The sequence below is a fragment of the Oncorhynchus nerka genome, linkage group LG10 (assembly GCF_034236695.1).
Source record: "Oncorhynchus nerka isolate Pitt River linkage group LG10, Oner_Uvic_2.0, whole genome shotgun sequence".
Lineage (NCBI taxonomy): Eukaryota > Metazoa > Chordata > Actinopteri > Salmoniformes > Salmonidae > Oncorhynchus > Oncorhynchus nerka.
In genome coordinates this window covers 67,331,632-67,358,977 of record NC_088405.1, presented here as the reverse complement: position 1 = coordinate 67,358,977, position 27,346 = coordinate 67,331,632, and the positions used below count along the sequence as shown (strand labels likewise).

The 27,346-nt window shown below is 43.0% G+C and overlaps 1 protein-coding gene across 5 annotated transcripts; it reads right to left on the bottom strand.

Annotated features, from left to right (window-relative positions):
• Window positions 1–3,970: 3,970 nt before the first annotated feature.
• Window positions 3,971–27,228, bottom strand: LOC115135900 (C2 domain-containing protein 2-like). Of its 5 annotated transcripts, none has more exons than XM_029671078.2 (14): window positions 26,041–27,228; window positions 25,531–25,626; window positions 23,814–23,933; window positions 21,841–21,942; window positions 21,514–21,630; window positions 20,105–20,216; window positions 16,726–16,834; window positions 16,425–16,489; window positions 15,044–15,159; window positions 14,346–14,526; window positions 13,622–13,866; window positions 12,871–13,174; window positions 12,078–12,139; window positions 4,684–4,771 (listed from the first exon to the last, which is right to left on the bottom strand). In XM_029671078.2, the coding sequence occupies exons 1-13, from the start codon at window positions 26,314–26,316 to the stop codon at window positions 12,120–12,122; spliced, it is 1,863 nt and encodes a 620-aa protein (XP_029526938.2). In that variant the 5' UTR covers window positions 26,317–27,228; the 3' UTR covers window positions 4,684–4,771; window positions 12,078–12,119. The 5 variants fall into 5 exon arrangements, with proteins under 5 accessions (XP_029526932.2, XP_029526938.2, XP_029526934.2 ...); XM_029671074.2 differs by lacking the exon at window positions 12,078–12,139 and adding an exon at window positions 7,380–7,459 and having other exon boundaries at window positions 4,689–4,771; XM_029671072.2 differs by lacking the exon at window positions 12,078–12,139 and having other exon boundaries at window positions 3,971–4,771; window positions 26,041–27,227.
• Between the last annotated feature and the right edge of the window lie 118 nt (window positions 27,229–27,346).

Here is a 27,346-nt window from a genome sequence, read left to right as displayed (position 1 = left end):
GACCACAAAGTCAAAGTATTGGAGTGGCCATCACAAAGCCCTGACCTCAAACCTATTGAACATTTGTGGACAGACCTGAAAAAGCGTTTGCGAGCAAGGAGGCCTACAAACCTGACTCAGTTACTCCAGGTCTGTCATGAGGAAGGACCAAAATTCACGCAACTTATTGTGGGAAGCTCGTGGAAGGCTACCCGAAACATTTGACCCAAGTTACACAATTTAAAGGCAATGCTACCAAATACTAATTGAGTGTATGTACACTTCTGACCCACTGGGAATGTGATGAAAGAAATAAAAGCTCAAAGAAATCATTCTCTACTATTATCCTGACATTTCACATTCTTAAAATAAACTGACCTAAGACAGGGAATTGTTACTAGGATTAAATGTCAGGAATTGTGAAAAACTGAGTTGAAATGTAGTTGGCTAAGGTGTATGTAAACTTCGACTTCAACTGTAGATGTGATCGCCATATAAACACTGCATTACATAAGCATTTAATTGCATAAAATAGGTGTGGCCTCAACTTTAATACATAGCCCTATTAAATCAGAAAAGGTTAACAAGCATTTTTTCACAGCTTGAAAGAGAACAGCACACTTCGGTGGTTATTCAGACAATATTTATTGCTCAAGATGATAAACCTGATATGTCAATAATTAATTAGTCATAATCCCTGCATGGCATTGACTGACATTCAATATAAGCAGTCAACCAGGTTCTGTGCATTTCACAGAGCCAATGCCAATATTAAATGGCAGGAAGCAGTTTGATCAAACACAGGCCCACTGCCGAGTGAAATGCATAATCTTGCACTTGTCAGTAGCCATGTTATAGGCCGAGAAACAAGTTAGCATGGTTAAAACTTCCCACATTCTTTTTACATGGTTTTTAGATGACTTCGGGCATCAGCAAACGCCTCAATCTGCAAGATCGCTCTAAAAGGGCTCTTATTTACTCAAACAGGGAGCAGTCAGGCCATTGGAAACTCTACCAGCAGCCCATGTCAATATTTGACCCACAACTTTTCAAACAGCAAGAGATTGGTACCAGACATCAGCCTAGGCATTTAACACACCTGCCCATTTTGTTCAATGCCCATCCTGGGCAATTTCTTTCCCTCATTAGGGAAAGGCCCTCATTACTAGCCAACTAACAATTTTGCACTACATTTTGACAGGCCCAATTGGCAAAAAAACAGACCAGGCCATCTGGCATTTGCCCAAACTGCCCTAAGGTCCACCACTTCAAATATAACCCATACAGTACATGCAGGAGATAACTTCATTAATGTGGTTGTTCTAGATCAACATAAATGGCATGCATTTTGTTCCAGCAACCAGTGTAATCAGTCAGTCATACCTGGATATGATTCTTTTTTTTGTAATCAGGGCTCCTTGATTATTCTGTTTTCATATGGGTTGTTGAGAGGGAGAAATCGAACTGGCCCCTCTCTCATCTCAAAGCCTTTCAAGCCATATAGCAACATTTACAAGTCCTCTGAAAACACCAGCTGATAGGCATAGAAAGCACAGCCAGGGATAGCAAGGCCAGGGTCACAGGCCCCAGGTCATTCTAAGACTGTTCATACCTGAAAAATTGACCATTTCCAAGAGGTAAACCCTACCACTACAATTTGTCTCTACTACACTAGTAGAAGAGCTGTTCTCCTGTCTTTTCAAAAGTATTTTAAACAGTAGGGCATCTGACTACTACGTCCATCTTGAGTACTGCCATCATGTCGGTAAGAGTATAGCAGTCCTCTCAGGAGGTTCATTTGCTGAGAAGAAAAACAGTAGTTAACAAAAGGGAATTCATCTCGAAGACAACATTCATTTAATTTAACGGTTTAAGAAAAATAACAGTACAATCATTAGCTAAGTAAAAGCCCAAAGCAGTGAAACCATTCAGATTTCCCAAACTTTCCTCATCACCCTTTCAGTTAAGATAATGTTTAAAGCTCCGATACATGTCATTTTTTAAAACAAAAAACAGCAAAAACACAAGTAATTCAGTGGAAATGCATGTGTGCATCAACACTGCATTTGAGTGAACACCGCAATAAGTATGCCTTGGGGTAGTATCACTTTCTTTCCCTCGCTCAGCATATGAGATCATTGGGGTTCTAGTTACCACTTCACCAACCTCAGACAGAGTTGTAGTGTAAAGAGGGCATCTTTAGGTCAGAAGACCACAGGAAACGGCATATCATTTTAAAACACTGCAATAGCTTATAAAAGAAAAGTGATAATACAAAAAATTCAAAAATGTTAATATATAAAAAATAAATTCATCTTCTCCATGATGTCGCTGCACTGTTTTGAAATAGTGTTTATAGTGGACAATACAAAACTCAATGAACTATATATTAAAAACTAATTTTGGTCTTCCCAAAATTGTTTCAGTGTCAGATAATGGATGAATGACATTTACCTCTTTCGATGTGTTATTTACAGAACTGTCATAACTGTTATGTCTGAAATATTTAGTCTATCATATGATTTTCACAGTAGCTCTGAGGTTTGTATGTGAATTTATTTTAGATAAGTTGTCTTGTATTACAATGTTAGGCTTTATCATCTCCCACTAGTATCAACCTTACAGTGGAACAGACTGGTTCCCTTGACAACACATCAAACACCTATCTCAATCACATAGTACACAAGCTGCTTCTATACACTGACTGAAGAAACAATAGGAATGTGCTCTTTCTATGACAGACTGACCAGGTGAATCAAGTTGAAAGCTATGAACCCTTATTTCTATCACTTGTTAAATCTAATTCAATCAGTTTAGACGAAGAAGCAGAGACCAGTTAAAGAAGGATTTTTAAGCTTTGAGACAATTGAGACATGCATTGTGTAGGTGTGCCATTCAGAAGGTGAATGGGCAAGACAAAACACTTCGAGTGCCTTTGAACGGGGTATCGTAGTAGGTGCCATACGCACCGGTTTGTGTCAAGAACTGCAACGCTGCTGGGTGTTTCTTGTTCAAAAGTTTCCTGTGTGTATCAAAAATGCTCAACCACCCAAAGAACATCCAGCCAACTTGACAACTGTGGGAAGCAATGGAGGAAACACAGGCCAGCATCCCTGTGGAACGCTTTCGACACCTTGCAGAGTCCATGTCCCGACGAATTGAAGCTGTTCTGAGGGTAAAAAATATGATATTGGTGGAGTTGTCAACACCATTCTTCACTCCTTTGGTCCACCTTCCATTAGATCCCATCAGGTTGCCCTTACTACCCTCTGATTGGACAAGGGTCCAGGTTGGCCACCAGTAGTTCTTCTCATGGTTTAGAAGGCCATACATACAGAATGTTTCAATAATGATGTAAACAAACGGTAAACTTAAATCAAACAAAAAAATGATCTCATGAAATGGCATGAAGGTGAAAGTTATTCAAATTAGCATCACCCAAACAGATAAACTTCCTGTCAAATATTTCTGCTTCAAAAAAAGGTGAGGGTGAAGGAAGAGCAGGAGGAAGGGAGATAAAGACAAAGTTTTCCCAACCAGTAGTGTATGATTCACGGATCGGGAAGTGGGATCTCTCAGTCAGTGCAAGGTGGTAGGGGTGGAGGCGGCATGGGGAGCTGGAGGACTAGAGGGGAAGAAGCAAGTGGTAGGGGTGGTGGAGTGGGGGGCTGTAGGACTAGAGGAGGGGAAGAAGCGGGTGGTAGGGGTGGTGGAGTGGGGGGCTGTAGGACTAGAGGAGGGGAAGAAGCGGGTGGGAAGGGTGTTGGAGTGGGGGCTGTAGGACTAGAGGAGGGGAAGAAGCGAGTGGTAGGGGTGGTGGAGTGGGGGCTGGAGGACTAGAGGAGGGGAAGAAGCGAGTGGTAGGGGTGGTGGAGTGGGGGCTGGAGGACTAGAGGAGGGGAAGAAGCGGGTGGTAGGGGTGGTTGAGGGGTGCTGGAGGACTTGGTAGGGGTGGTGGTGCTGGAGGACTAGAGGAGGGAAGAAGGGGTGGTGGAGTGGGGGCTGGAGGACTAGAGGAGGGGAAGAAGCAGGTGGTAAGGGTGGTGGAGTGGGGGCTGTAGGACTAGAGGAGGGGAAGAAGCGGGTGGTAGGGGTGGTTGAGTGGGGTGCTGGAGGACTAGAGGAGGGGAAGAAGCGGGTGGTAGGGGTGGTGGAGTGGGGGCTGGAGGACTAGAGGAGGGGAAGAAGTGGGTGGTAGGGGTGGTGGAGTGGGGTGCTGGAGGACTAGATGAGGGGAAGAAGTGGGTGGTAGGGGTGGTGGAGTGGGGGGCTGGAGGACTAGATGAGGGGAAGAAGTGGGTGGTAGGGGTGGTGGAGTGGGGGCTGGAGGACTAGATGAGGGGAAGAAGTGGGTGGTAGGGGTGGTTGAGTGGGGTGCTGGAGGACTAAAGAAGGGGTTAGATGTGGTAGGAGTGGCGGCGTGGGGGGCTGGAGGACTAAAGAAGGGGTTAGAGGTGGTAGGAGTGGCGGCGTGGGGGGCTGGAGGACTAAAGAAGGGGTTAGAGGTGGCGTGGGGGGCTCCAGAACTATTGGAGGGAGAGTCAGGCTGCGTGTTGTTCCTCCAGGGTGGGAGTGGATGTCTGGGTTGTGGAGCCGTTGGCTTTGCTCTTGCTCTTGGGCAGCAGCTTGCGGTTCAACATCCGGCTGAATGTGGCTGTGCGTTTCTCTCGGTCCACCGTCACAGGTTGCTCCAGGTACACCAGGTCGTTGTGCGACTGGCTCATACCCGGGTCCTTGCACTGGCGGCGCCGGCGGAAGAACAGCTTGGCACTCTTTTGTAGGAAGCCGCCTCCTGGTGGGAGGAAGAGGAGAAAACAAGACGAGGTTGTCGTAAATTAATATAATTCAACAATAACTGAAATTGTGTCATCTACATGGGGTTGCTGTGTTTTGGGGGTGGCAGTGGTGTCAGTTCGGCTAAACCTCGGGTACGGCAAAGTGGGGTGTAGAAATACATCCACCAGTTGAAGCTCATTTACTGTACTTCACCAAATAGCATTTTAGAGTTTTAAAATTGTGTAGAAGAGCAAAAACAAAATGTCTCCCAGACATTACCACCCCAATATGAGCTTTATATTTGGTTTCAAGGTCTGCGGAATAGCCTGTACAACGTACTACTCAAACTCATCATACATACTGTGGCCTACATTGACTTATTCATCCTACTTGTGGAGCAGTGCATACACTGCAAAATACACGCTATCAATGCCCACTAAATACCGACATCATGTGAAAGTAACCAGAGCATAAAACAGCTGACGCGAATGCAAACTAAGCCAGATAAATCCTATACATGCACTGAAATAAAAGGCACACATAGGAATGACTTAGCCTACAACCGGGAAGGACAAACAGACAAACAAACTCGACCAAGGAATGAAGAAAAATCTACACAGTAAGGACGTGCCTGTGATTCAGCACCGCTGAATGGACAGCGCCTCGGTACAGGTAGGCATAGTGGAGCTCCATGGGGTGTGGCTGAACGGACAGCGTCTCTGTCTAGTAGCCAGCTAGAATAAGGCTATTCAGTTTGTGGGCAGTTAGGACGTGCCTGTGATTCAGCACCGCTGAATGGACAGCGCCTCGGTACAGGTAGGCATAGTGGAGCTCCATGGGGTGTGGCTGAACGGACAGCGTCTCTGTCTAGTAGACAGCTAGAATTAGGCTATTCAGTTTGTGGGCAGTTAGGACGTGCCTGTGATTCAGCACCGCTGAATGGACAGCGCCTCGGTCAGGTAGGCATAGTGGAGCTCCATGGGGTGTGGCTGAACGGACAGCGTCTCTGTCTAGTAGCCAGCTAGAATAAGGCTATTCAGTTTGTGGGCAGTTAGACATTAACTGGGCACAGTCGAGTAGCCTACAATGCTTATATGAAAACCATCAGAGTGACAGGTGGAAATGCATTATACCAGAGAAAGGCAGGCTAAAGGTAGGGATGCAGGCAGAGGATGATGATGTTTGTCTACATCAAGAAGTTTTTAAAAAGTTAGCCCAACTAGGTAATCATTAATTATTTACAGTTCCTCAATTATCGTTCTGTCACTGCAAGACATTGCAGATTTGTTATAGCCTACAAGTGTTAATGTCTTTGAAGCCAAAAAGACATACAGTGCATTCGGAAAGTATTCAGACCGCTTGACTTTTTCCACATTTTGTTATGTTACAACCTTCTTCTAAAATTGATTAAAATGGTTGTTTCCCCCTTCATAAATCTACAAACAATACCCCATAATTACAAAGCAAAAACTGGTTTAAACATTTTTGGAAATGTATTAAGAATAAAAAATTGAAATATCACATTTACATAAGTATTCAGACCCTTTACTCAGTACTTTGTTGAAGCACCTTTGGAGGCGATTACCGCTCGATCCTGACTTGTCTCCCAGTCCTTGAAAAACATCCCCACAGCAAGTTGCTGCCACCATCATGCTTCACCGTAGGGATGGTGCCACATTTCCTCCAGACGTGTCGCTTAGCATTCAGGACAAAGAGTTCAATCTTGGTTTCATCAGACCAGAGAATCTTGTTTTCATGGTCTGAGAGTCTGTAGGTGACTTTTGGCAAACTCCAAGCAGGCCGTCACGGGCATTTTCCTGAGGAGTGGCTTCCGTCTGGCCATTGTACCATAAAGGCCTGATTGGTGGAGTGCTGCAGAGATGGGAGAACCTTCCAGAAGGACAACCATCTCCACATAGGAACTCTGGAGCTCTGTCAGTGGGACCATCTGATTCTTGGCCACCTCCTTGACCAAGGCCCTTGTCCCTCGATTGCTAAGTTTGGCCGGGTGGCCAGCTCTAGGAAGAGTCTCATCGTCACTCAATGCCCAAGTTATCCTCCACTGTACTCACATTCTACCATACCCATGTCTGTATATTAGGACTTGAATCTATTCTTCCACGCCCAGAAACCTGCTCCTTTTACTCTCTGTTCCGAACACACTAGACGACCAGTTCTTATAGCCTTTAGCCGTACCCTTATCCTATACTTCTCCTCTGGTTATGTAGAGGTTAACCCAGGCCCTGCAGTGCCTAGCTCCACTCCCATTCCCCAGGTGATCTAATTTGTTGACTTCTGTAACCATAAAAGCCTTGGTATCATGCATGTTAACACTATAAGCCTCCTCCCTAAGTTTGTTTTATTCACTGCTTTAGCACTCTCTGCCAACCCGGATGTCCTAGCCATGCTTGAATCCTGGCTTAGGAAGGCCACGAAAAATCCTGAAATTTCCATCCCTAACAATAACATTTTTCAACAAGATAGAACTGCCAAATGGGGCGGAGTTGCAATCTACTGCAGAGATAGCTTGCAGAGTTCTGTCATACTATCCAGGTCTATGCCCAAACAATTCGAGCTTCTACTTAAAAAAAAATAATCGCCTTTCCAGAAAAAAAGTCTCTCACCGTTGCCGCTTGTTAAAGACCACCTTCAGCCCTCAGCTTTGCCCTGGACACCATATGTGAATTGACTGCCCCCCATCCATCTTCAGAGTTCGTAGTTCATTGTGTGTAGATTTATGAAAGAAAAAAAATATTTAACTTTTTATGGCTGCAGGGGCAGTATTGAGTAGCTTGGATGAAAAGGTGCCCATTGTAAACGGCCAGCTCCTCAGTCTCAGTTGCTAATATATGCATATTATTATTAGTATTGGATAGAAAACACTGAAGTTTCTAAAACTGTTTGAATTATGTATGTGAGTATAACAGAACTCATATTGCAGGCAAAAACCTGAGAAATTCCACTTCCTATTTGTATTTTTTCTGGGGGTGGCAGATTTTCAACCAAGCTCTCATTGATATTACAGCAAGATATGGATGAGTTTTCACTTCCTACGCCTTCCACTAGATGTCAACAGTCAATAGAACTTTGTCTGATGACTAATGTGAAGGGGGGTCGAATGAGACAGGAAATAGTCACCACTGCCACGATTTGACCATGCGCGTTCACAGAGGAAGGAGCTGCATTCCACCGGCCATCTGAAGTCATTCTAATTCTCCGGTTGGAATGTTATTCAAGATATATGTAAACAACATTCTAAAGATTGATTGAGTACACCGTTTTACATGTTTCTACTGACTGTTACGGAACTTTAGTGGTACTTCCGGGTTGGAGCGAGCGGTCGCATCCGCACTTCGGTCCGCAGGTAGTATTACTTTTCATTACATTTCATTATAGTACAACGGTTTGATTTGTCTAATCTTAACAATTTCTTCTTAGCTAGCTACATATCCGTCTTTGTATCAAAGATAATTGCGTAATTATCGTATTTCGTCGTCCTAACGTAGTCTTCACTGCTATCTGCCCAGCAGCTAGCCAGCTAGCAAACGTCCACCGTCTACCGAATAGCAGCACAACTATTACACTCAACTGAACGACTTGATTAGTGTAGTGTTAGCTAGCTACATAGTTGTCTTTGCTGTCTTCGTATCCAAGATAATTGTGTAGTTTAGAGTGTGTAGTTTTTGAGTGATTATCTTAATTTACTGAGGTTAGCTAGCCAGCTATTTGTCGTCCTTAACGTAGGAGACACTGCTAGCTAGCCAACAGCTAGCCAACGTCTACCGAATAGAACTTCCGCACTCAACAACCCGGTCGCATTCCGCTTCGCTCCACAGGTAGTATCACATTTTCATTTCATTTCATTACAGTACAACGGCTTGATTTGTTTGATCGTAGCTAGCTACATAGCTAGCTACATAGCCGTCTTTGTATCAAAGATAATTGTGTAGTCTAGAGCGATTTTCTAGGTTAGCTAGCCAGCTATTGTCGTTCTTTTAACGCAACGTAATCAACACTGCTAGCTAGCCAGCTAGCCCCGAATAGCAGCACTGTAGAAACTATTACACTCAACGGAACGACTTGATTAGTGTAGTGTCAACAACGCAGCCACTGCCAGCTAGCCTACATAGTCAACAACGCAGCCACTGCCAGCTAGCCTACTTCAGCAGTACTGTATCATTTTAATAATTTTAGTCAATAAGATTCTTGCTACGTAAGCTTAACTTTCTGAACACTCAAGACGTGTAGTCCACTTGTCATTCCAATCTCCTTTACATTAGCGTAGCCTCTTCTGTAGCCTGTCAACTATGTGTCTGTCTATCCCTGTTCTCTCCTCTCTGCACAGACCATACAAACGCTCCACACCGCGTGGCCGCGGCCACCCTAATCTGGTGGTCCCAGCGCGCACGACCCACGTGGAGTTCCAGGTCTCCGGTAGCCTCTGGAACTGCCGATCTGCGGCCAACAAGGCAGAGTTCATCTCAGCCTATGCCTCCCTCCAGTCCCTCGACTTCTTGGCACTGACGGAAACATGGATCACCACAGACAACACTGCTACTCCTACTGCTCTCTCTTCGTCCGCCCACGTGTTCTCGCACACCCCGAGAGCTTCTGGTCAGCGGGGTGGTGGCACCGGGATCCTCATCTCTCCCAAGTGGTCATTCTCTCTTTCTCCCCTTACCCATCTGTCTATCGCCTCCTTTGAATTCCATGCTGTCACAGTTACCAGCCCTTTCAAGCTTAACATCCTTATCATTTATCGCCCTCCAGGTTCCCTCGGAGAGTTCATCAATGAGCTTGATGCCTTGATAAGCTCCTTTCCTGAGGACGGCTCACCTCTCACAGTTCTGGGCGACTTTAACCTCCCCACGTCTACCTTTGACTCATTCCTCTCTGCCTCCTTCTTTCCACTCCTCTCCTCTTTTGACCTCACCCTCTCACCTTCCCCCCCTACTCACAAGGCAGGCAATACGCTCGACCTCATCTTTACTAGATGCTGTTCTTCCACTAACCTCATTGCAACTCCCCTCCAAGTCTCCGACCACTACCTTGTATCCTTTTCCCTCTCATCCAACACTTCCCACACTGCCCCTACTCGGATGGTATCGCGCCGTCCCAACCTTCGCTCTCTCTCCCCCGCTACTCTCTCCTCTTCCATCCTATCATCTCTTCCCTCTGCTCAAACCTTCTCCAACCTATCTCCTGATTCTGCCTCCTCAACCCTCCTCTCCTCCCTTTCTGCATCCTTTGACTCTCTATGTCCCCTATCCTCCAGGCCGGCTCGGTCCTCCCCTCCCGCTCCGTGGCTCGACGACTCATTGCGAGCTCACAGAACAGGGCTCCGGGCAGCCGAGCGGAAATGGAGGAAAACTCGCCTCCCTGCGGACCTGGCATCCTTTCACTCCCTCCTCTCTACATTTTCCTCTTCTGTCTCTGCTGCTAAAGCCACTTTCTACCACTCTAAATTCCAAGCATCTGCCTCTAACCCTAGGAAGCTCTTTGCCACCTTCTCCTCCCTCCTGAATCCTCCTCCCCCCCCTCTGCAGATGACTTCGTCAACCATTTTGAAAAGAAGGTCGACGACATCCGATCCTCGTTTGCTAAGTCAAACGACACCGCTGGTTCTGCTCACACTGCCCTACCCTGTGCTCTGACCTCTTTCTCCCCTCTCTCTCCAGATGAAATCTCGCGTCTTGTGACGGCCGCCCGCCCAACAACCTGCCCGCTTGACCCTATCCCCTCCTCTCTTCTCCAGACCATTTCCGGAGACCTTCTCCCTTACCTCACCTCGCTCATCAACTCATCCCTGAACGCTGGCTACGTCCCTTCCGTCTTCAAGAGAGCGAGAGTTGCACCCCTTCTGAAAAAACCTACACTCGATCCCTCCGATGTCAACAACTACAGACCAGTATCCCTTCTTTACGGAGCTGTGAGGGGAACGGCACCTCAGTACCTCCAGGCTCTGATCAGGCCCTACACCCAAACAAGGGCACTGCGTTCATCCACCTCTGGCCTGCTCGCCTCCCTACCACTGAGGAAGTACAGTTCCCGCTCAGCCCAGTCAAAACTGTTCGCTGCTCTGGCCCCCCAATGGTGGAACAAACTCCCTCACGACGCCAGGACACCACCTTCCGGAGACACCTGAAACCCCACCTCTTTAAGGAATACCTAGGATAGGATAAAGTAATCCCTCTCACCCCCCCTTAAAAGATTTAGATGCACTATTGTAAAGTGGCTGTTCCACTGGATGTCATAAGGTGAATGCACCAATTTGTAAGTCGCTCTGGATAAGAGCGTCTGCTAAATGACTTAAATGTAAATGTAAATGTTTTGGACATTTTGTCACATTATAGTGGACGCGCTTTGTGACTTTGGAATTGTTTACCAAACGCGCTAACCAAAGTAGCTAATTGGACATAAATAACAGACATTTTCAAACAAATTAAGCATTTATTGTGGACCTGGGATTCCTAGGACTGCTCTGATGAAGTTCATCAAAGGTAAGGAAACATTTATCATGTATTTTCTGGTTTCTGTTGCCTCCAACATGGCGGCTAATTTGGGTACTGTTCTGAGCTCCGTCTCAGATTATTGCATGGGTTGCTTTTTCCGTAAACTTTTTTAAAAATCTGACACAGCGGTTGCATTAAGGAGAGGTATATCTATAATTCCATGTGTATAACTTGTATTATCATCTACATTTATGATGAGTATTTCTGTTGAAACGATGTGGCTATGCAAAATCACTTGATGTTTTTGGAACTAGCGAATCTAATACGCCAATGTAAACTCTGATTTTTTTATATAAATATGAACTTTATCAAACAAAACATGCATGTATTGTGTAACATGAAGTCCTATGAGTGTCATCTGATGAAGATAATTCAAGGTTAGTGATTCATTTTCTCTCTATTTCTGCTTTTTGTGAATGCTATATTTAGCTGGAAAATGGCTGTGCTTATTGTGGTTTGGTGGAGACCTAACATAATCGTTTGTAGTGCTTTTGCTGAAAAGCATATTTGAAATCGGACACTTTGGTGGGATTAACAACAAGATTAACTTTAAAATGATATAAGACATGTATGTTTTAGGAATTGTAATTATGAGATTTCTGTGGTTTGAATTTGGCGCCCTCTATTTTCACTGGTAGTTGTCATATTGATCCCGTTAGCGGGATTGCAGCCATAACAAGTTAATACATTTTTAAATAAGGCTGTAACGTAACAAAATGTGGAAAAGGTCAAGGGGTCTGAATACTTTCCGAATGCACTGTAGTTCCATGTTGGCTAGACTTGAAATATAAATATTAGCGGGCTACTCACCAGCATGTGGACTTGCTTGAAAGATTGTTTATGAAACCCCTGTTAATTTTCTGTTTTGCCTGCTACAAGAAGTTAGTCATTATTAGTGAATGTGCATTATGCACGATTCTAGTTAAATTTCTAACAAAAAAACACATTTTAATAGACAGACTTGAAAGCCAGATCAGTGATTATTGCAAAAAAATGATATAATTTCACAAACCGGAAATTCTTTAGATCATTGAAAATGCAGTGTATTTGACCTTTAATTGTACAACAAAGCTTATTTAGAGAAAACATTATTTTTTTAAGTGATATATTGTGAATCGTTAAGATATGAATTTTAGGCCATATTGCCCAGCCCCAACTCTGGTCTTGAAAAATAGCACCGACCTTGATAGAAGTGCACCTAAAACTGCTCCTACAACGCAGCTTGGATCTGTTGCAGCCTAAAAGATGTTATACCATCTGAAAGAAAATGTGAATGTCACATTTTATAGATGGATAGCATGCTAGTCTAGTCACTACTGTACCAAGCTACTGACAGCTGCTTGTGAGGTAACTTACTCTTCAGGAAAACATTTCTGGTTAGCAATGGTATCCTCTTTAAGATGGCAAAGAATAAAGAGACAAGGGAAGGGTGGAGATAGGAGGAAGGAAAAGTGAGAAGACTGGAGTGGTGACCAGGATCATAAGGACTTGAGTAGAGTACGGTACAATATTTTAGGAGAGAATAAGGCTAAAAATAGACAACAATAAGATCTTAAAGATTTGCCACAGTGCCGGCATAGGGCACCATCCCATAAACTCTCACCTCTGCTCTTTTTGGAGCCTGACTCTGAGATGCAGATGGACATGGAGGTTTTATCTGCATCTCTGTCTGTGTCCTCTTCTGCTTGGCTCTCCCAGTCCTCCGGGGCCTGCTGGGCTTGAGCCTGGACAACTCCACTGGGGCCCTCCTGGGGTTCTGACCACGCTTCCGAGAGGTTGCTACTGGCTCCTACTACTGAAGCAGTCGCCACAGAAATCTCCTGAGAACCCTGCTCCGACATGGAGGCATCCATCGCAGCAGCGTAGCCCACCATCAATGCCATCTCATCATCCTGAGAAAGAGGGGTCTAGGAAATGGAGTACAGAATAGAAAACCCACTCTTAACATTTGAAAATGAAGAGCTGAAGAGCATCTAAGAGGTAGAGAGTAGCCTAGCGGTTAGAGCTTTGGGCCAGTAACCAAAAGGTTGCTAGTTTGAATCCCCGAACCAACGTGAAAAAAAATGTTGCTCTGCCCTTGAGCAAGGCACTTAACGAATTGCTCCAGGGTCGCCATCAATAATGGCTGATCCCTGATTGTGACCACAATCTTTGTGGATGTGGATATGTAAAAAACATTTGCATTCCACACTTGTGCAGGTTACCCACTTGCTAATGCAGTGAAAATGGGCAAATATAAGCATATTTGACCTTTGGAGTGTACTGCCGAGCTGCTCCGTATGGTATGCCTTTGAGTTCAAGTGTCTTTGGGTTTCAGAAAATCCCTAACCAAATCTTACGTATTATTATGGTACCTTGGCCACTCCTGAGATGATGATGGTGCTCTTCTTGACCGGGGACTTGAGCTTCTGCTTGGCTGACTCGTGGAGCTGGCGGATGGCGGCCTCTGCCACGGGATCGGACCCATTGAGCATAAGCAGCTCTGTGTCGGAGGAGGACAGGGCCTTACTCCCCATCGTCCCCAGCATGGATGGCTGCTCTGACACCCTCCGAGACGACAGCTTGGACTTGGTGCCGCTGGGAGGCTTCAAGGGGGTCTCTGAAAACATACAAGATCACTTGGATAAGATCCTTATTTTATTGACATTAATACCGGTAATTGCATTCTATACATTTTACTTAAAATAAGCTGAGCCCATCTCCTGTAAGCAACATCTCATAGTAATGCCTAGACAAGAGTGTTGAAAAAAAGTCCAAAAGCCTCAACATCAAAGCCCCAGAGAATAGTTGTCGATAGTATGTGGTCAAGGAGGACTATATTACCTCCAAATTATTGCCATACATTTACATTTTAGTCATTTAGCAGACCCTCTTAGACAGAGCGACTTACAGGAGCAATTCAGGTTAAGTGCCTTGCTCAAGGGCACATTAACAGATTTTCCATCTAGTTGGCCCAGGATTCGAACCAGCGACCTTTCAGTAATTGGCCCAAAGCTCTTAACCTCTAGGCTACCTGCTGTCATACTTTTGGGGTTCCATCTTAAACGTTAATTGTATTGTTAAAGACTCAATACGTACGCTGGGTGGGATTTTTGCTCAGTCCAGGCAGTAGTGGTCGAGCTGGTTTACTCTTTACTGCAGTGATTGTGGTGACCACAGTACCACAGGGCATGACCGTGCGGTCCATTTCCACTCTCTTAGTAAGGGCTGGAGTAGGGGGCTGCCACGACCGCACCTCGCTAGGTTCCAAGTAGGTAAACTTGGGGACGAGAGAAAGGATGGAATGACATGATTCATTGTGTAAAACGGTAAGGTATTGGATATGAATTTGATATGTATTAAGAAGTTAAAATGTCCAAAGCAGATATTGATATTTCTATATCAAATCATTTCTGGGTAACAATTAAGTAACTTACTATGAATCTTTTCAATAAAATGGCCAAAAACAAACAAAAATAGCTTTTTAGCTAAGAACAATTTGACAAGCAAGAATTTTGCTTAAGACGGTCTGGGAGTGAGGAGAGGAAAACTAGTTGTTACTGGCAGAGAGGTTTGAAACTCTTTCTTATTGGTCTGTTAACCAACTTACCACCTGGTGATGTCACCAGGCAGGTCAAAACTCCATCCTACCAAAACAGGCTGACATTTCAGGTGGTCTTTTTTCACAGCTCTTACAGTAAAAGGGTATTATCATAATTGTCACAATATTATTCCTACCGCAGTGTGAAAATATATATAAAAAACACACTGGGCCTTAAAAAAGGTAGTTATCTTGCCTCAGCAGTAAGTGACCCAGTCACTTGGTCTTTGGATATGAGGGCAAATGTTTGCTGTCCTTTGGGTTGCTTCTTCACCAGATGAAAAGGCACAGACACTTGACCCATTAAGGAGTCTGTCAGGAAGACAACACATCCCAATCAGTTTGCTATAACAAGACTTCATACACACAGTTGAAGTCGGAAGTTTACATACACTTAGGTTGGAGTCATTAAAACTTGTTTTTCAACCACTCCAAATTTCTTGTTAAACTATAGTTTTGGCAAGTCGTTTAGGACATCTACTTTGTGCACAAGACACAAGTAATGTTTCCAACAATTCTTTACAGACAGATTATTTCACTTACAATTCACTGTATCACAATTCCAGTGGGTCAGAAGTTTACATACACTAAGTTGACTGTGCCTTCAAACAGCTTGGAAAATTCCAGAAAATTATGTCATGGCTTTAGAAGCTTCTGATTGACATCATTTGAGTCAATTGGAGGTGTACCTGTGGATGTATTTCAAGGTCTACCTTCAAACTCAGTGCCTCTTTGCTTGATATCATAGGAAAATCAAAAGAAATCAGCCAAGACCTCAGAAAAGAAATTGTAGACCTCCACAAGTCTGGTTCATCCTTGGGAGCAATTTCCAAACGCCTGAAGGTACCACGTTCATCTGTACAAACAATAGTATGCAAGTATAAACACCATGGGACCACGCAGCTGTCATACCACTCAGGAAGGAGACGCAGTCGGTCTCCTGGAGATGAACATACTTTGGTACGAAAAGTGTAAATCAATCCCAGAACAGCTGTAAAGGACCTTGTGAAGATGCTGGAGGAAACAGGTACAAAAGTATCTATACCCACAGTAAAACGAGTCCTACATCGACATAACCTGAAAGGCCGCTCAGCAAGGAAGAAGCCACTGCTCCAAAACCGCCATAAAAAAGGAAGGAACTGAAAATGCTACCAAATACTAATTGAGCGTATGCAAACTTCTGACCCAGTGGGAATGTGATGAAAGAAATAAAAGCTGAAATAAATAATTATCTCTACTATTATTCTGACATTTCACATTCTTAAAATAAAGTGGTGATCTAACTGACCTAAGACAGGGAATTTTTACTAGGATTAAATGTCAGTAATTGTGAAAAACTGAGTTTAAATGTATGTAAACCTCCGACTTCAACTGTATAATTTTGCTCACAAACAACAATTAAGTCAGTGTATGAGTAAAATGACAAGATTTTAAGGCTATCAGACATATTTTAAGGGTGATAAAAAGCTTCAATTGTTCTTAAATTCAAATATTGTGGGTGTGCATCAGATATACTATTAGTATCCTTACCTCTCCCTGTGACTAAATTTAGAGATACAAAACAAATATATACTTACTCTCCTGAAGTTTCCCATCATCCAGCAGCTGAATATTGAGCTCTTTTGATCGTCCATTCAGCTCACTTGGTGAGAAAAAGAGGAACATTTACAAAACTGAGGACGAGCAACAGGAAGACTGAGGGAGCGAGAGGGACTGTGGGTTGGATATTATGCGACTGAGTGGCAAGTGTTTACTAAGAGATTGAGCTCACATGACACTATAATGTCTACTAGCTTCATTTTTTATTTCCATATAAAAAGGGCTCTGTAAAGACTCTCTGGCAGCAGCAGTAGCAGTGGACCTCGAGTCTGGACTCACAAGATGAAGGGCTGGTCCCAGGCTGGGCTGGCTGTGTTTTGTAGGACTGAAGTGGAGAGTTTCTGTGGAGGGTCGTCTAGCTGCAGCACACACAGGGGATTCATACTGCCTGCGAAGTGCAAACAACAGAAGAGGAGTTCAACAGAAATGCACAGCCCCATACAAATCAAACATTGGGGTTGATTGGTACAGTACACTGACAACCCAAGTCATGAGCATTATAATGTTTGAACATTAGATTAAGTTGACGTTCAAGTAATTGTTGGAAAACTAAATAAAATGGTTTATTTTACCTTTATTTAACTAGGCAAGTCAGTTAAGAACAAATTCTTATTTTCAATGACGGCCTAGGAACAGTGGGTGAACTGCCTTGTTCAGGGGGAGAACAACAGATTTGTACGTTGTCAGCTAGGGGATTTGAACTTGCAACCTTTCGGTTACTAGTCCAACACTAACACTCTAACCACTAGGCTACGCTGCCGCCTCATTGTAATTGACGTTGGATGTCTGAACCTACAGTATTGGAATGAGTTCATTCTATTTCTAATGGTCTGAACACCTTAGTTTAGGCATAAACATTTTTTGGGCCATTACTGCTATTAGCCCATAGAAATGCATTGAATAAAATATTCACTACATGGAACATATTTTAGATTCTTCAAAGTAGCCACCTTTTACCTTGATGACAGCTTTGCACACTCTTGGCATTCTCTAAACCAGCTTCATGAGGAATGCTTTTCCAACAGTCTTGAAGGAGTTCCCACATATGCTGAATACTTGTTGGCTGCTTTTCCTTTACTCCACGGTCCAACTCATCCCAAATCATCTCAGTTGGGTTGAGGTCAGGTGATTGTGGAGGCCAGGTCATCTGATGCAGCACTCCATTACTCTCCTTCTTGGTCAAATAGCCCTTACACAGCCTGGAGCTGTGGTAGACATGCTGGTTAAGTGTACATTGAATAAAATAAAAGATCACAGACAGTGTCAGCAGCAAAGCACCCCCACACCATCACACCTCCTCCTCCATGGTGGGAACCACATGCGGAGATCATCTGGTCACCTATTCTGTGTCTCACAAAGACACGGTGGTTGGAACCAAAAAAAATCTCCAATTTGGACTCATCAGATCAAAGGACAGATTTCCACCGGTATAATGTCCATTGCTAGTGTTTCTTGGCCCAAGCAAGTCTCTTCTTATTGGTGTCTTTTAGTAGTGGTTTCTTTGCAGCAATTCAACCATGAAAGCCCGATTCACGCAGTCTCCTCTGAACAGTTGATGTTGAGATGTGTCTGTTACTTGAACTCTGTGAAGCATTTATTTGGGCTGCAATTTCTGAGGCTGGTAACTCCAATGAACTTATCCTCTGCAGCAGAGATAACTCTGGGTCTTCCTATCCTGTGGCGGTCCTCATGGGAGCCAGTCATCATAGAGCTTGATGGTTTTTGCGACTGCACTTGAAGAAACTTTAAAAGTTAACATCAACATTTTCTGGATTGACTGACCTTCATGTCATAAAGTAATGATGGACTGTCACTTCCCTTTGCTTATTTGCACTGTTCTTGCCATAATATGGACTTGGTCTTTTACCAAATAGGGCTATCTTCTGTATACCACCCATACAGTACCTTGTCACAACCCAACTGATTGGCTCAAATGCATTAAGGAAAGAAATTCCACCAATTAAATTAAGGCACACCTGTTAATTGAAATGCCTTCCAGGTCACTACATCATGAAGCGGGTTGAGAGAATGCCAAGACTGTGCAAAGCTGTCATCAAGACAAAGGGTGGCTACTTTGAAGAATCTGTCATATAAAATATATTTTTATTTGTTTAACACTTTTTTGGTTACAACATTATTCCATAGTGTTGAGGTCTTCACTATTATTCTACAATGTAGAAAATTGTACAAATAAAGAAAAAACCTTGAATGAGTAGGTGTGTCCAAACTTTTGACTGGTACTGTATATATTTTGGGACATGTATTCAACCCCATATGTTAGGCACTAAACTATATCCATACATATACACTTCCATTAATTTTTAAAACCTGGTCTTGTTCCCAGTCGTGAAAATTTCCAGAGGGTCATAATGGTTTGTAGGCCAAACCGTATGGACGCTATAGATGTTTTCGTGATAAGACCGATTTTCGGGATGTCTCATGGTCTGAAAAACAGATTTAGCTCTGCCACCTTTCACCGCAGATGGGGAAGGGAGATATTGGTGGGTGAGGTAGATTGAGAAGCACCAAAAAAACAGATCTCTCTGGCTGAAACAGATGGACTGATGTTTTTTATTGTGATGTAAGTTAGATTTTCTCAGGGCTGCCAGAAATTGCAGAAGGGTTAATAGCAAGATAGTTACTTGTAGTGACAGTACATTTACATTGAGTGTACAAAACATTAGGAACACTTGCTCTTTCCATGACAGACTGGCCAGGTGAATCCAGGTGACAGCTAAGATACCTTATTGATGTCACTTATTAAATCCACTTCAAATCAATCAATTAAAGAGGAGACAAGTTAGAGAGGGACTTTTAAACCTGGAAACAATTGAAACATGGATTGCGTATATATGCCATTCAGAGGGTGAATGGGCATGACAAAATATTTAAGTGCCTTTGAACAGGGTATGGTAGTAGGTACCAGGAAGGTTTGAATGCGTCAAGAACGGCAACGCTGCTGGGTTTATCCAGCCAACTTGACACAACTGTGGGAAGAATTCAAATCAACATCATCCATGTGGAACGCTTTTGACACCTTGTAGAGTCCATGCACGAACGAATTGAGGACGAATTGAGGCTGTTCTAAGGAAAAAGGGGGGTGAAACTCAATATTAGAAATATCAGTGTACATGTCAATGGCTGAGATAAAGTCAGTCTGGCTATCAGGCTTGTAACTGAATGAATAATGTATCAACTGGTGGAGACACAAGTTGCCCTGGCTATTGCATAGCTGCTGCCTCCTTGGCTTTATGCCACACTGCACATGTCAACAATAAACCCTATCAGCATAGTTGTCCTCTTAGCTTTAATGAAAAAGAAGCAACCGGGGAGAGAAGTGCTGAACACTACACATCTAATTATCAACAGTAATGTATACAGGGAGAGACGCTCTTCTCTCTCCCTGCTGTGGATGATGATCTGCAGCTCTGACAGCCCTGCTACTGTAGGCGAGTTTGGAACCACATTGAGTAGGCTTCAATGGGTTCAACTGATGTCAGAAAATAACAAGTCTCAGAGGCTCCTTGAGGTCCATGCTACTGTTATCTCTGCTGGCAGCCACCTCAACATGAGGCACATGTTGCGCTGTAGCAACACTTCATTGTTTTGTACATGTTTTCATGGTTGAACCAGGTTATGATCCAGTTGTGTCCCTCACCTGCAGCACCGTCCTCCTGCTCCTTACATGTCACCCGGATATTCTTCACCAGCAGCTTCCAGTCGTGAGCGCGGGGGGGCTTGGGCGGTGATGTCACCTGCTTACAGGCCTCCTAGAGAAGCGGACAGAGAACATGCCGATATTAGGTACTACCATATATTATACAGTGGAGAGAAGTGTAGAGCTACAGGGTGTGCATGATTTTGTTCTGACTCAGGAACGCATGGTGTGGAGACTAAGCAACCTAACTATGTTGATATAGAGCACTTCTGCATATCAGGCAATCTATCAATAGAGAGGTATAGAAATGGCCAACAGGTGACAGGAGCACAATGTGCTGACAGGGTGCATTTGTTGTTGTAGGTCTTCGACAGGATGACACAGGAGGGAAAATGTATTCATGTCCAGTCTTGTCAAAATGTTCCCGTACTGTCCTGATTCTGCAAAAGTTTTATAAACCCGGGACTTTCCTGCCCCCTCCCGATAAAAATCCCTCCCTCCCGAACTTGTTCTCAACTGGCCTACCTGGTTAAATAAAGGTGAAATAAAAACAAATGGGTATTCCAAATGGACAATGACCCCAAGCATACTTTCAATGATGTGGCAAAATGGCGTAAGAACAACAAAGTCAAGGTATTGGAGTGGCAATCACAAAGCCCTGACCTCAATCCCATAGAAAATGTGTGGTTTGCGAGCAAGGAGGCATACAAACCTGACTCCGAAACACCAGCTCTGTCAGAAGGAATGGGCCAAAATTCACCCAACTTATTGTGGGAAGCTTGTGGAAGGCTACCTTGACCCAAGTTAAACAATTTAAAGGCCATGCTTCCATATACTAATTGAGTGTATGTAAACTTCTGACCCACTGGGAATGTGATGAAAGAAATAAAAGCTGAAATAAATCACTCTACTATTATTCTGACATTTCACATTCTTAAAAGAAAGTGGTGATCCTGACTGACCCAAGACAGATCATTTTTACTAGAACTAAATGTCAGGAATTGTGAAAAACTGTGTGTAAATGTATTTGGCTACGGTGTGTAAACTTCCGACTTCAACTGTACATAGACATGGAACATTAGTTACTTTAATAATGTTTACTCATTTCATATGTATATACTGTAATATATTATTTTTTCATATTATATATAATGCCACTCCGACATTGCTGGCTACAACTGGAATGGGTTGATGGAAGGGGAAAATGACCATATATTTTACATTTCATTTTTATTAAGTAAACTATAATCGTTTTTTTCCCCCCTTTTCACACATTGCATATTTCTATCCCCTCCCCCCAAAAAACAGTTTATAACTATTTCTGTACTGCCTGTTCCTTTGGTCTTTCGATCCTGTCCTGACCCACGGGAGTCCTGTTCCAGTGTCAAACTGTAATGTCTTCCTCTCACCTTGACCTCTGTGGCCTGAGCAGGCCTGCAACTCAGCATCACGGAGGGATGCGCCGCACACAGCAGCTGTCTCAGCACGTCCTTTACTGCAGCCACACTTGGGCCTGTGGCATTGTCCTGACAGACAAATGGATCAACACTCCACCATCACATCACTAGCAATCATCTCCATTACAGTTTGACTTGTCAGGACTGATAATTTTGGAAACATCATAAAAAACATGTTGAGGTTTGCAGTTTACCCTCAGGAAGTATTGAAGATCTTAGTTTTTCAAATGTTTGCCTTATATATATTTTATACCACAGACTGTGGGTTATGGGCCATACCTGTGTGAAGCTGGGGCTGAGCTGCAGGTCCCATGTCTCCAGATGGGACACCCCCCAGCCCACCCAGACCTCTCCTTCAGCCTCCCTTATCTGCAAGTCCAACTGGGGAACAGAGGGCAACAGAAAGGCCATGAGCAACAACACAGTTGTTATATTATCCCAAATACACGCTTCACCCCGGCAGAGTGCAAGCCAACACAATGAGCTGTAATTGAGCAGTCCACCATAGAGAGAAAAAGAGAGTAAGTGAGAGAGAAGGAGAGTGAGTGAATGTGGGAGAGAGACAGACAGAGGGCTATGTGCTAGTGGGAGAGAGGACTGTGTGCTAGTGACTGGGCCATCCTGTCCCAGCATGCCTAGAATCCACTCTGACTGTACAGCCAACTATGTTATCAGAAAAAGCCTTTGTTTGGTAGCACTCAAATACAATATATATATATATTATATATATATATATTTAGAAAAAAATCATTTATCATCAGTAAAAATAGGTTTTGGTCATACTGGAAAAAGTGTAGGCCTTAGTGTTACATAAAGCACAGTACAAATGGAGTCAAGTAATGGTGAATAAAGTACAGCAACCATATTTTGCCAGAAGCACTACTATTTCCATGGGAGATGTATCATCCATGTGTGGGAAAATGTTAACAAACACGGTATCATTATAGTAATGAGGAATGAATATAGCCTAGTGTCTTATGGTTTAGGAAAAAATACCTGAGAACAAAAGGATTCCATTTATAGTAGCCCATCACGTCAGTCACATGAAATGCCCCACTGCAATGATACTACAGTTGTGTTACAACTGTGTGGTTACATATGGCCAAAGTGCACTAAGCTGCAAAACCACAGAGCGTGTGAGTGAGGCAGAAAGAGAAACACACTGGCTCAATATACTGTTCAAATACATCTTTCACAATCACTCATAACAAGAACAGGGACCATTCTAGTGTCAGTCAGTCGCAATGTGAAAAAGGATGAACATATTTCAAAAGGCCTGCCCCCAGGACTTTTCCAGAACAAACTGAAGGAGGGAGTATGAAAAAAAATAACAATAGCCTCCCTCTACCCCTCCCAAAAACAACAACCAATCCAAAACCCTAACAAAAGGTGTCCTGACCAAACCAAAGCTAGTCCTGGCTTTAGATTTTTTTTCCTCTCACTTGACTTGACTCACTTGACTCTCACAGGATCAGGCCCACAATGAGGCCACCAGATTTTATTTTAAAAAATAGCTTTAATTTAATTGGGTTAACTTCAACAGCCACTTACTAGCCGTGCATTTGCAACCGCTTAACAACTAGCTCAATAACTTAAGACGGGATGGAAGCTTATAGAGCTTATATACCCACTTTCATGATGTTCAATATGAAACCACAAGTAGTACTAGGCTACAGCAAGCAACCTAGAGTGAAAAACCAGCAGAGGGAAAGGCTAGATCGCTAAACATTATGGGTGAGCCCGAGTCAGAGATTTGACTTTAAATCGTGCCCAGTTACGGGCGATGCTAATAAAATGGATGTATCAAGCCATCTCTACCTTGTTTAACATGAAAGAGGGAACATTTCTCAACATCACTTTTTAGGTGAGAAATTATTCTTACTTTCTCTCTTCTCCAATGACAAAAGTGGAGGTAGTAGGAAAAATGGGGCACCTTTACCAAGAATTTTCTCCTATACCTCCTCCAGTATTTTACATTAGACAGACAGTGATTTAAATAAGGTATCCAGGACATCTAGGCCCTCGCCATTTAATCCGATTCTCATAGCAGCAGCAAAGCTATGCTGAAGTGTGTCATGTTCAATAAATCACAGAGCTACCTCCATTAAGACAACACAGGGAGAGAACCAGGAGCCCCCCCCCCCTCTCTTCCTCACTCTACCTTTGTTTGTCTAAAGCATCACTCCAATAGAGATGGGATGGGAAAGATGTTAGCTGCAGATGTAGTGGACATAACTGTTGTGTTCCTTTACCTGCAGTTCAAGTGCCGATATCTTCACGCTGTACCTACAGGGCTCTCCTGGAGACATGGCTGATGGTGATGCACTGAGGGAGAACTGAAGCTTGTCCCCGACAACCTTGCATTGTGCAGCCTTGGGGAAGACAAGGCAGCATACAGTTACAATAGTACCGTACAATAATCAAGGTAACACAAAAATACTATTTGAGATAAAAAGGTGCTTGATGCTAAACATGCCCAACCATAATTGTGGTATTCTTGCAAAGTACATACATGGTTCACATTCAGACTTTTTACCTGGTTTTCCTCAATGTGTGCGTGTTCATTTTTTATTACTAGTTCAGTGTGGGACAACAATCAACTTGAAAGCTCCAAACATGAAGTATGTCATCATACTGCCCATTTCTCCCAGCAGGACCCTCATCATCACTTCCCTCATCTCCTTAGTGTTGATCTGTACTGGGCTGGCTATAAGGAGACAGCTACTAAGCTTCTTACTGCACACTCACTAATGCAGGCAGGTCAAGGATAAGCCTTTGTTTACCAAAGTCTCTAAAAACAAAGAAGCAGCATCTGGATCTTGCATATTACAGAAAATCCTAAACAAAAAAATTGAGCAGGTATTTAAAGGTGCAATGTGTAGAAATCACTTCGACAGTTCCTGGTTGCTAAAATTCGAAATAGCTCTCAGAATTTTAGTTTTTGACAAAACAAACAAGTGCAGAGAATGATTGTACCATCTAAACCGCTGTGAAATATGTTTTCAATAACCAAAAATATTGTATTTTCAGTCGTTTGATACGGGTGTACAAAACCGAAAATGTAAAAGATGCAAAAACAAAACGTAACAATGGTAATCATAGAAATAGCACACACAGAACAGGTATACGGCATTTTAGACTTGCTTTCAATGAAAAGGACAGATCTATAACTCACGTCTAGGTGAATTTGGTCAGGTCGCCAAAAAAGTTACATATTGCAGCTTAAATAACAGACTAGTCCATCTGAAAAACCCTGCTTTGCTTTCCTTTTCCATACAAAATCTGCTAATGCTATTGGTGAAAATATTATTGATTTACTGAAAATGTATAAAAACAGTGAGAATTCTCTTCACCTTTTTAGAAGAGGCGCTGGTTATATGAGGATCCCATAAACTTGGAGCTGGAGAGGAGGTCGTAAAAATGTGCTATTGGCTCTGGCCAGACAATTTAAGGCGAGGAGGAAAATGTCTGGAAGTGCCAGTGAAGCTAATGGACATTGTGTGAATCAGAATATTGGCCACTGTGGACCTGAAATGAAGTTAAAAGGCTGCAGCACCAATAGAGCACTGCCATTTACATTGAATTACAGTGGAAGATTCGATTGACTATAGAGGCTGGTTATGACATTAGAGCACATTGATTAGGAAATGGCAACAGCATAAATGCTTTCTTTACTAACTGTAGTTAGTGTTTAAGAGGCCTCCACTGTCAAACTAAAAACAACTGCAAAACTATTTCAGTGGCTGTAGGCGGAGGACGACGCTGCACTGGGTTCAACAATGACCCAATTGATCCAGATTCCTCCTCTTACCTCAAACTTGATTTTAAATCAGGAAAATAAGCATTTAGAAACAACAATGAACATATCTGAACTATACGGAATCATGTACTTGAGCTTTTCATTCTGTGTGCAATTTGTTGCTAGCCATTCGATGAGAGCCAGTCTGAGACGCATGGATTTTATCTTACCTTCTGACCAGCAGATTTTTTAAAGCTGGACACTTGGCCAACCACCAGCTCTGATGACTGAAGGCTCTCCTCTTCAAATGTTAGTTGCACTGGGCTCTGTGTGAGTTAGGAGTACCTGGGTCAGGTGGTGGTCAGCAAAAAGCTATACCCCAACAACTAACATTATCTCAACATTAAAAGAGTCACAGAACAGGTTACAAATGGATAATGTTTACAATTTGGTATGAGATGAAAAGGTTACAAGGAACAGTAGCAAGGTACAGGAATCAAGATTGTTGACACTGGATTCTGTGAAGGTGATTTCTTCTACTATGAGGTTCATCTGTGTGCTCAGGTCTTGTTTCATTTAATACAGATCCTGTATTCATATGTTGTTTGTTCTGGTATAGAGGATTCTTTCTAACGTCTGTCACTGCCTGTCCTATTCATTTATTTAGCTACAGGCAACTTGTGTAAATCCATAGTAATTTGGAAAGTTAAATAAACTAGTGTATGGGTCATGGGACTCACCCCAGACTTCCTCGATTCGTCATTCAACGCTCTGCACCAAGCAACTCTCCATTGACTTTTCCAGCTTTTCAGTGACAGCGCCCATCCCAACAGAGCGTCCGCTTCCTCCGAAACCGCATTGTTTTGCTCAGGCTTCTGTATCCGTAGATCGTCGTAAAAATACTGTATTAGATACAGTATCAATGTAATGCTGGATGCAATTAACAGTGTTACCATGCAAAGCCACTGCAAGTCTCCCAAAACAGAATTTGAAAGGGGACTTTCTGGGTCAGTCATCCTCAGCAACTGACTTAAATAGCTGGCTAGCTATTTATTTAACTAATGACAATTGTCTCTTGAATGTAAGACCAGCACAAAAACATGGTCTGATGCGCTTTTGAATTAAGTCCCCGTCATTCAAGACAATTAAGTTAGCTAACGTTTGCCATCTAACTGAGTTATGGATCCAGCTATATTAGCAATGAGAGCAAGTCTTGTCAACAAGTTCAACCACTGAACAAGAAACTCTATGCAATGTTAGCCTCTTATCTGGTCAATAATATCGTGGTTACTGATGGAGGCTCAACATCCAACTAAAATATCCTAACTACTTCAAGGAAGTAGTTAATCCTTGCTAACGTTAGCTATCTTGTTTGAAAACTGCAGTAGAAAGCTAGGTAGCTAACAAGTAAGCAATATATATGGTTTCCTTAAAGTTAATGCAAGTAACTTAGCTACCTACTAAATAACGGCGCATTTTGAGTAAGTTAGACCAAGCAAGTTCGAGCAAGCTCCACTCATCTCTAACGTTAGCTGCACACCATTGTATGTCTGTGTTTGCTAGCTAGCCCCTAGCATTGCTAGCCAACAACAGTAAGTCAGCCAACTACACATAACGACGAGATTTTCATAAAAATTGGCTAGGTAGCATCAGACCTTTCTCTCATTTAGATTACAAGTCAACGGGAGCTAATTTAGCAAGTTATCTAGCTAGCTAATATCACGTAGTCCAAAATGTAATGTCAATTAATCGTTTCTGGCGTCCATGGCGTAAAGCCAAGTGAAAGTTATTCGTGGCTTCAAACGACGAAACAAATGTATTATTTTGTGAAGTCCTTATCTATAAAGCCCCATCACACGCTTGAAGACCATCTCCGATACCGTCAATGACCGAAATCGAAAAATTGCAAATGTCATGTGATGTGGCATGAACTGCTATTCCCAGAGTGCATAGCGATATCTTAAAGCGTCCATGTGCGCATTGCTTTCATCAATACTCTAGTGGGTTTTCCCAAACTTTCAATTTTATCTTCAAATACATTTTAAT

Excerpts from the sequence above, each read along its gene's own strand:
- LOC115135900 (XM_029671072.2), bottom strand. The coding sequence starts at position 26,316 with ATGACTGACCCAGAAAGTCCCCTTTCAAATTCTGTTTTGGGAGACTTG. Across the intron at positions 20,217-21,513 it reads CTCAGGCCACAGAGGTCAAG|GAGGCCTGTAAGCAGGTGAC; the intron begins GTGAGAGGAAGA and ends CCGCTTCTCTAG. Across the intron at positions 13,867-14,345 it reads GAGCAAAAATCCCACCCAGC|AGACCCCCTTGAAGCCTCCC; the intron begins GTACGTATTGAG and ends GTATGTTTTCAG.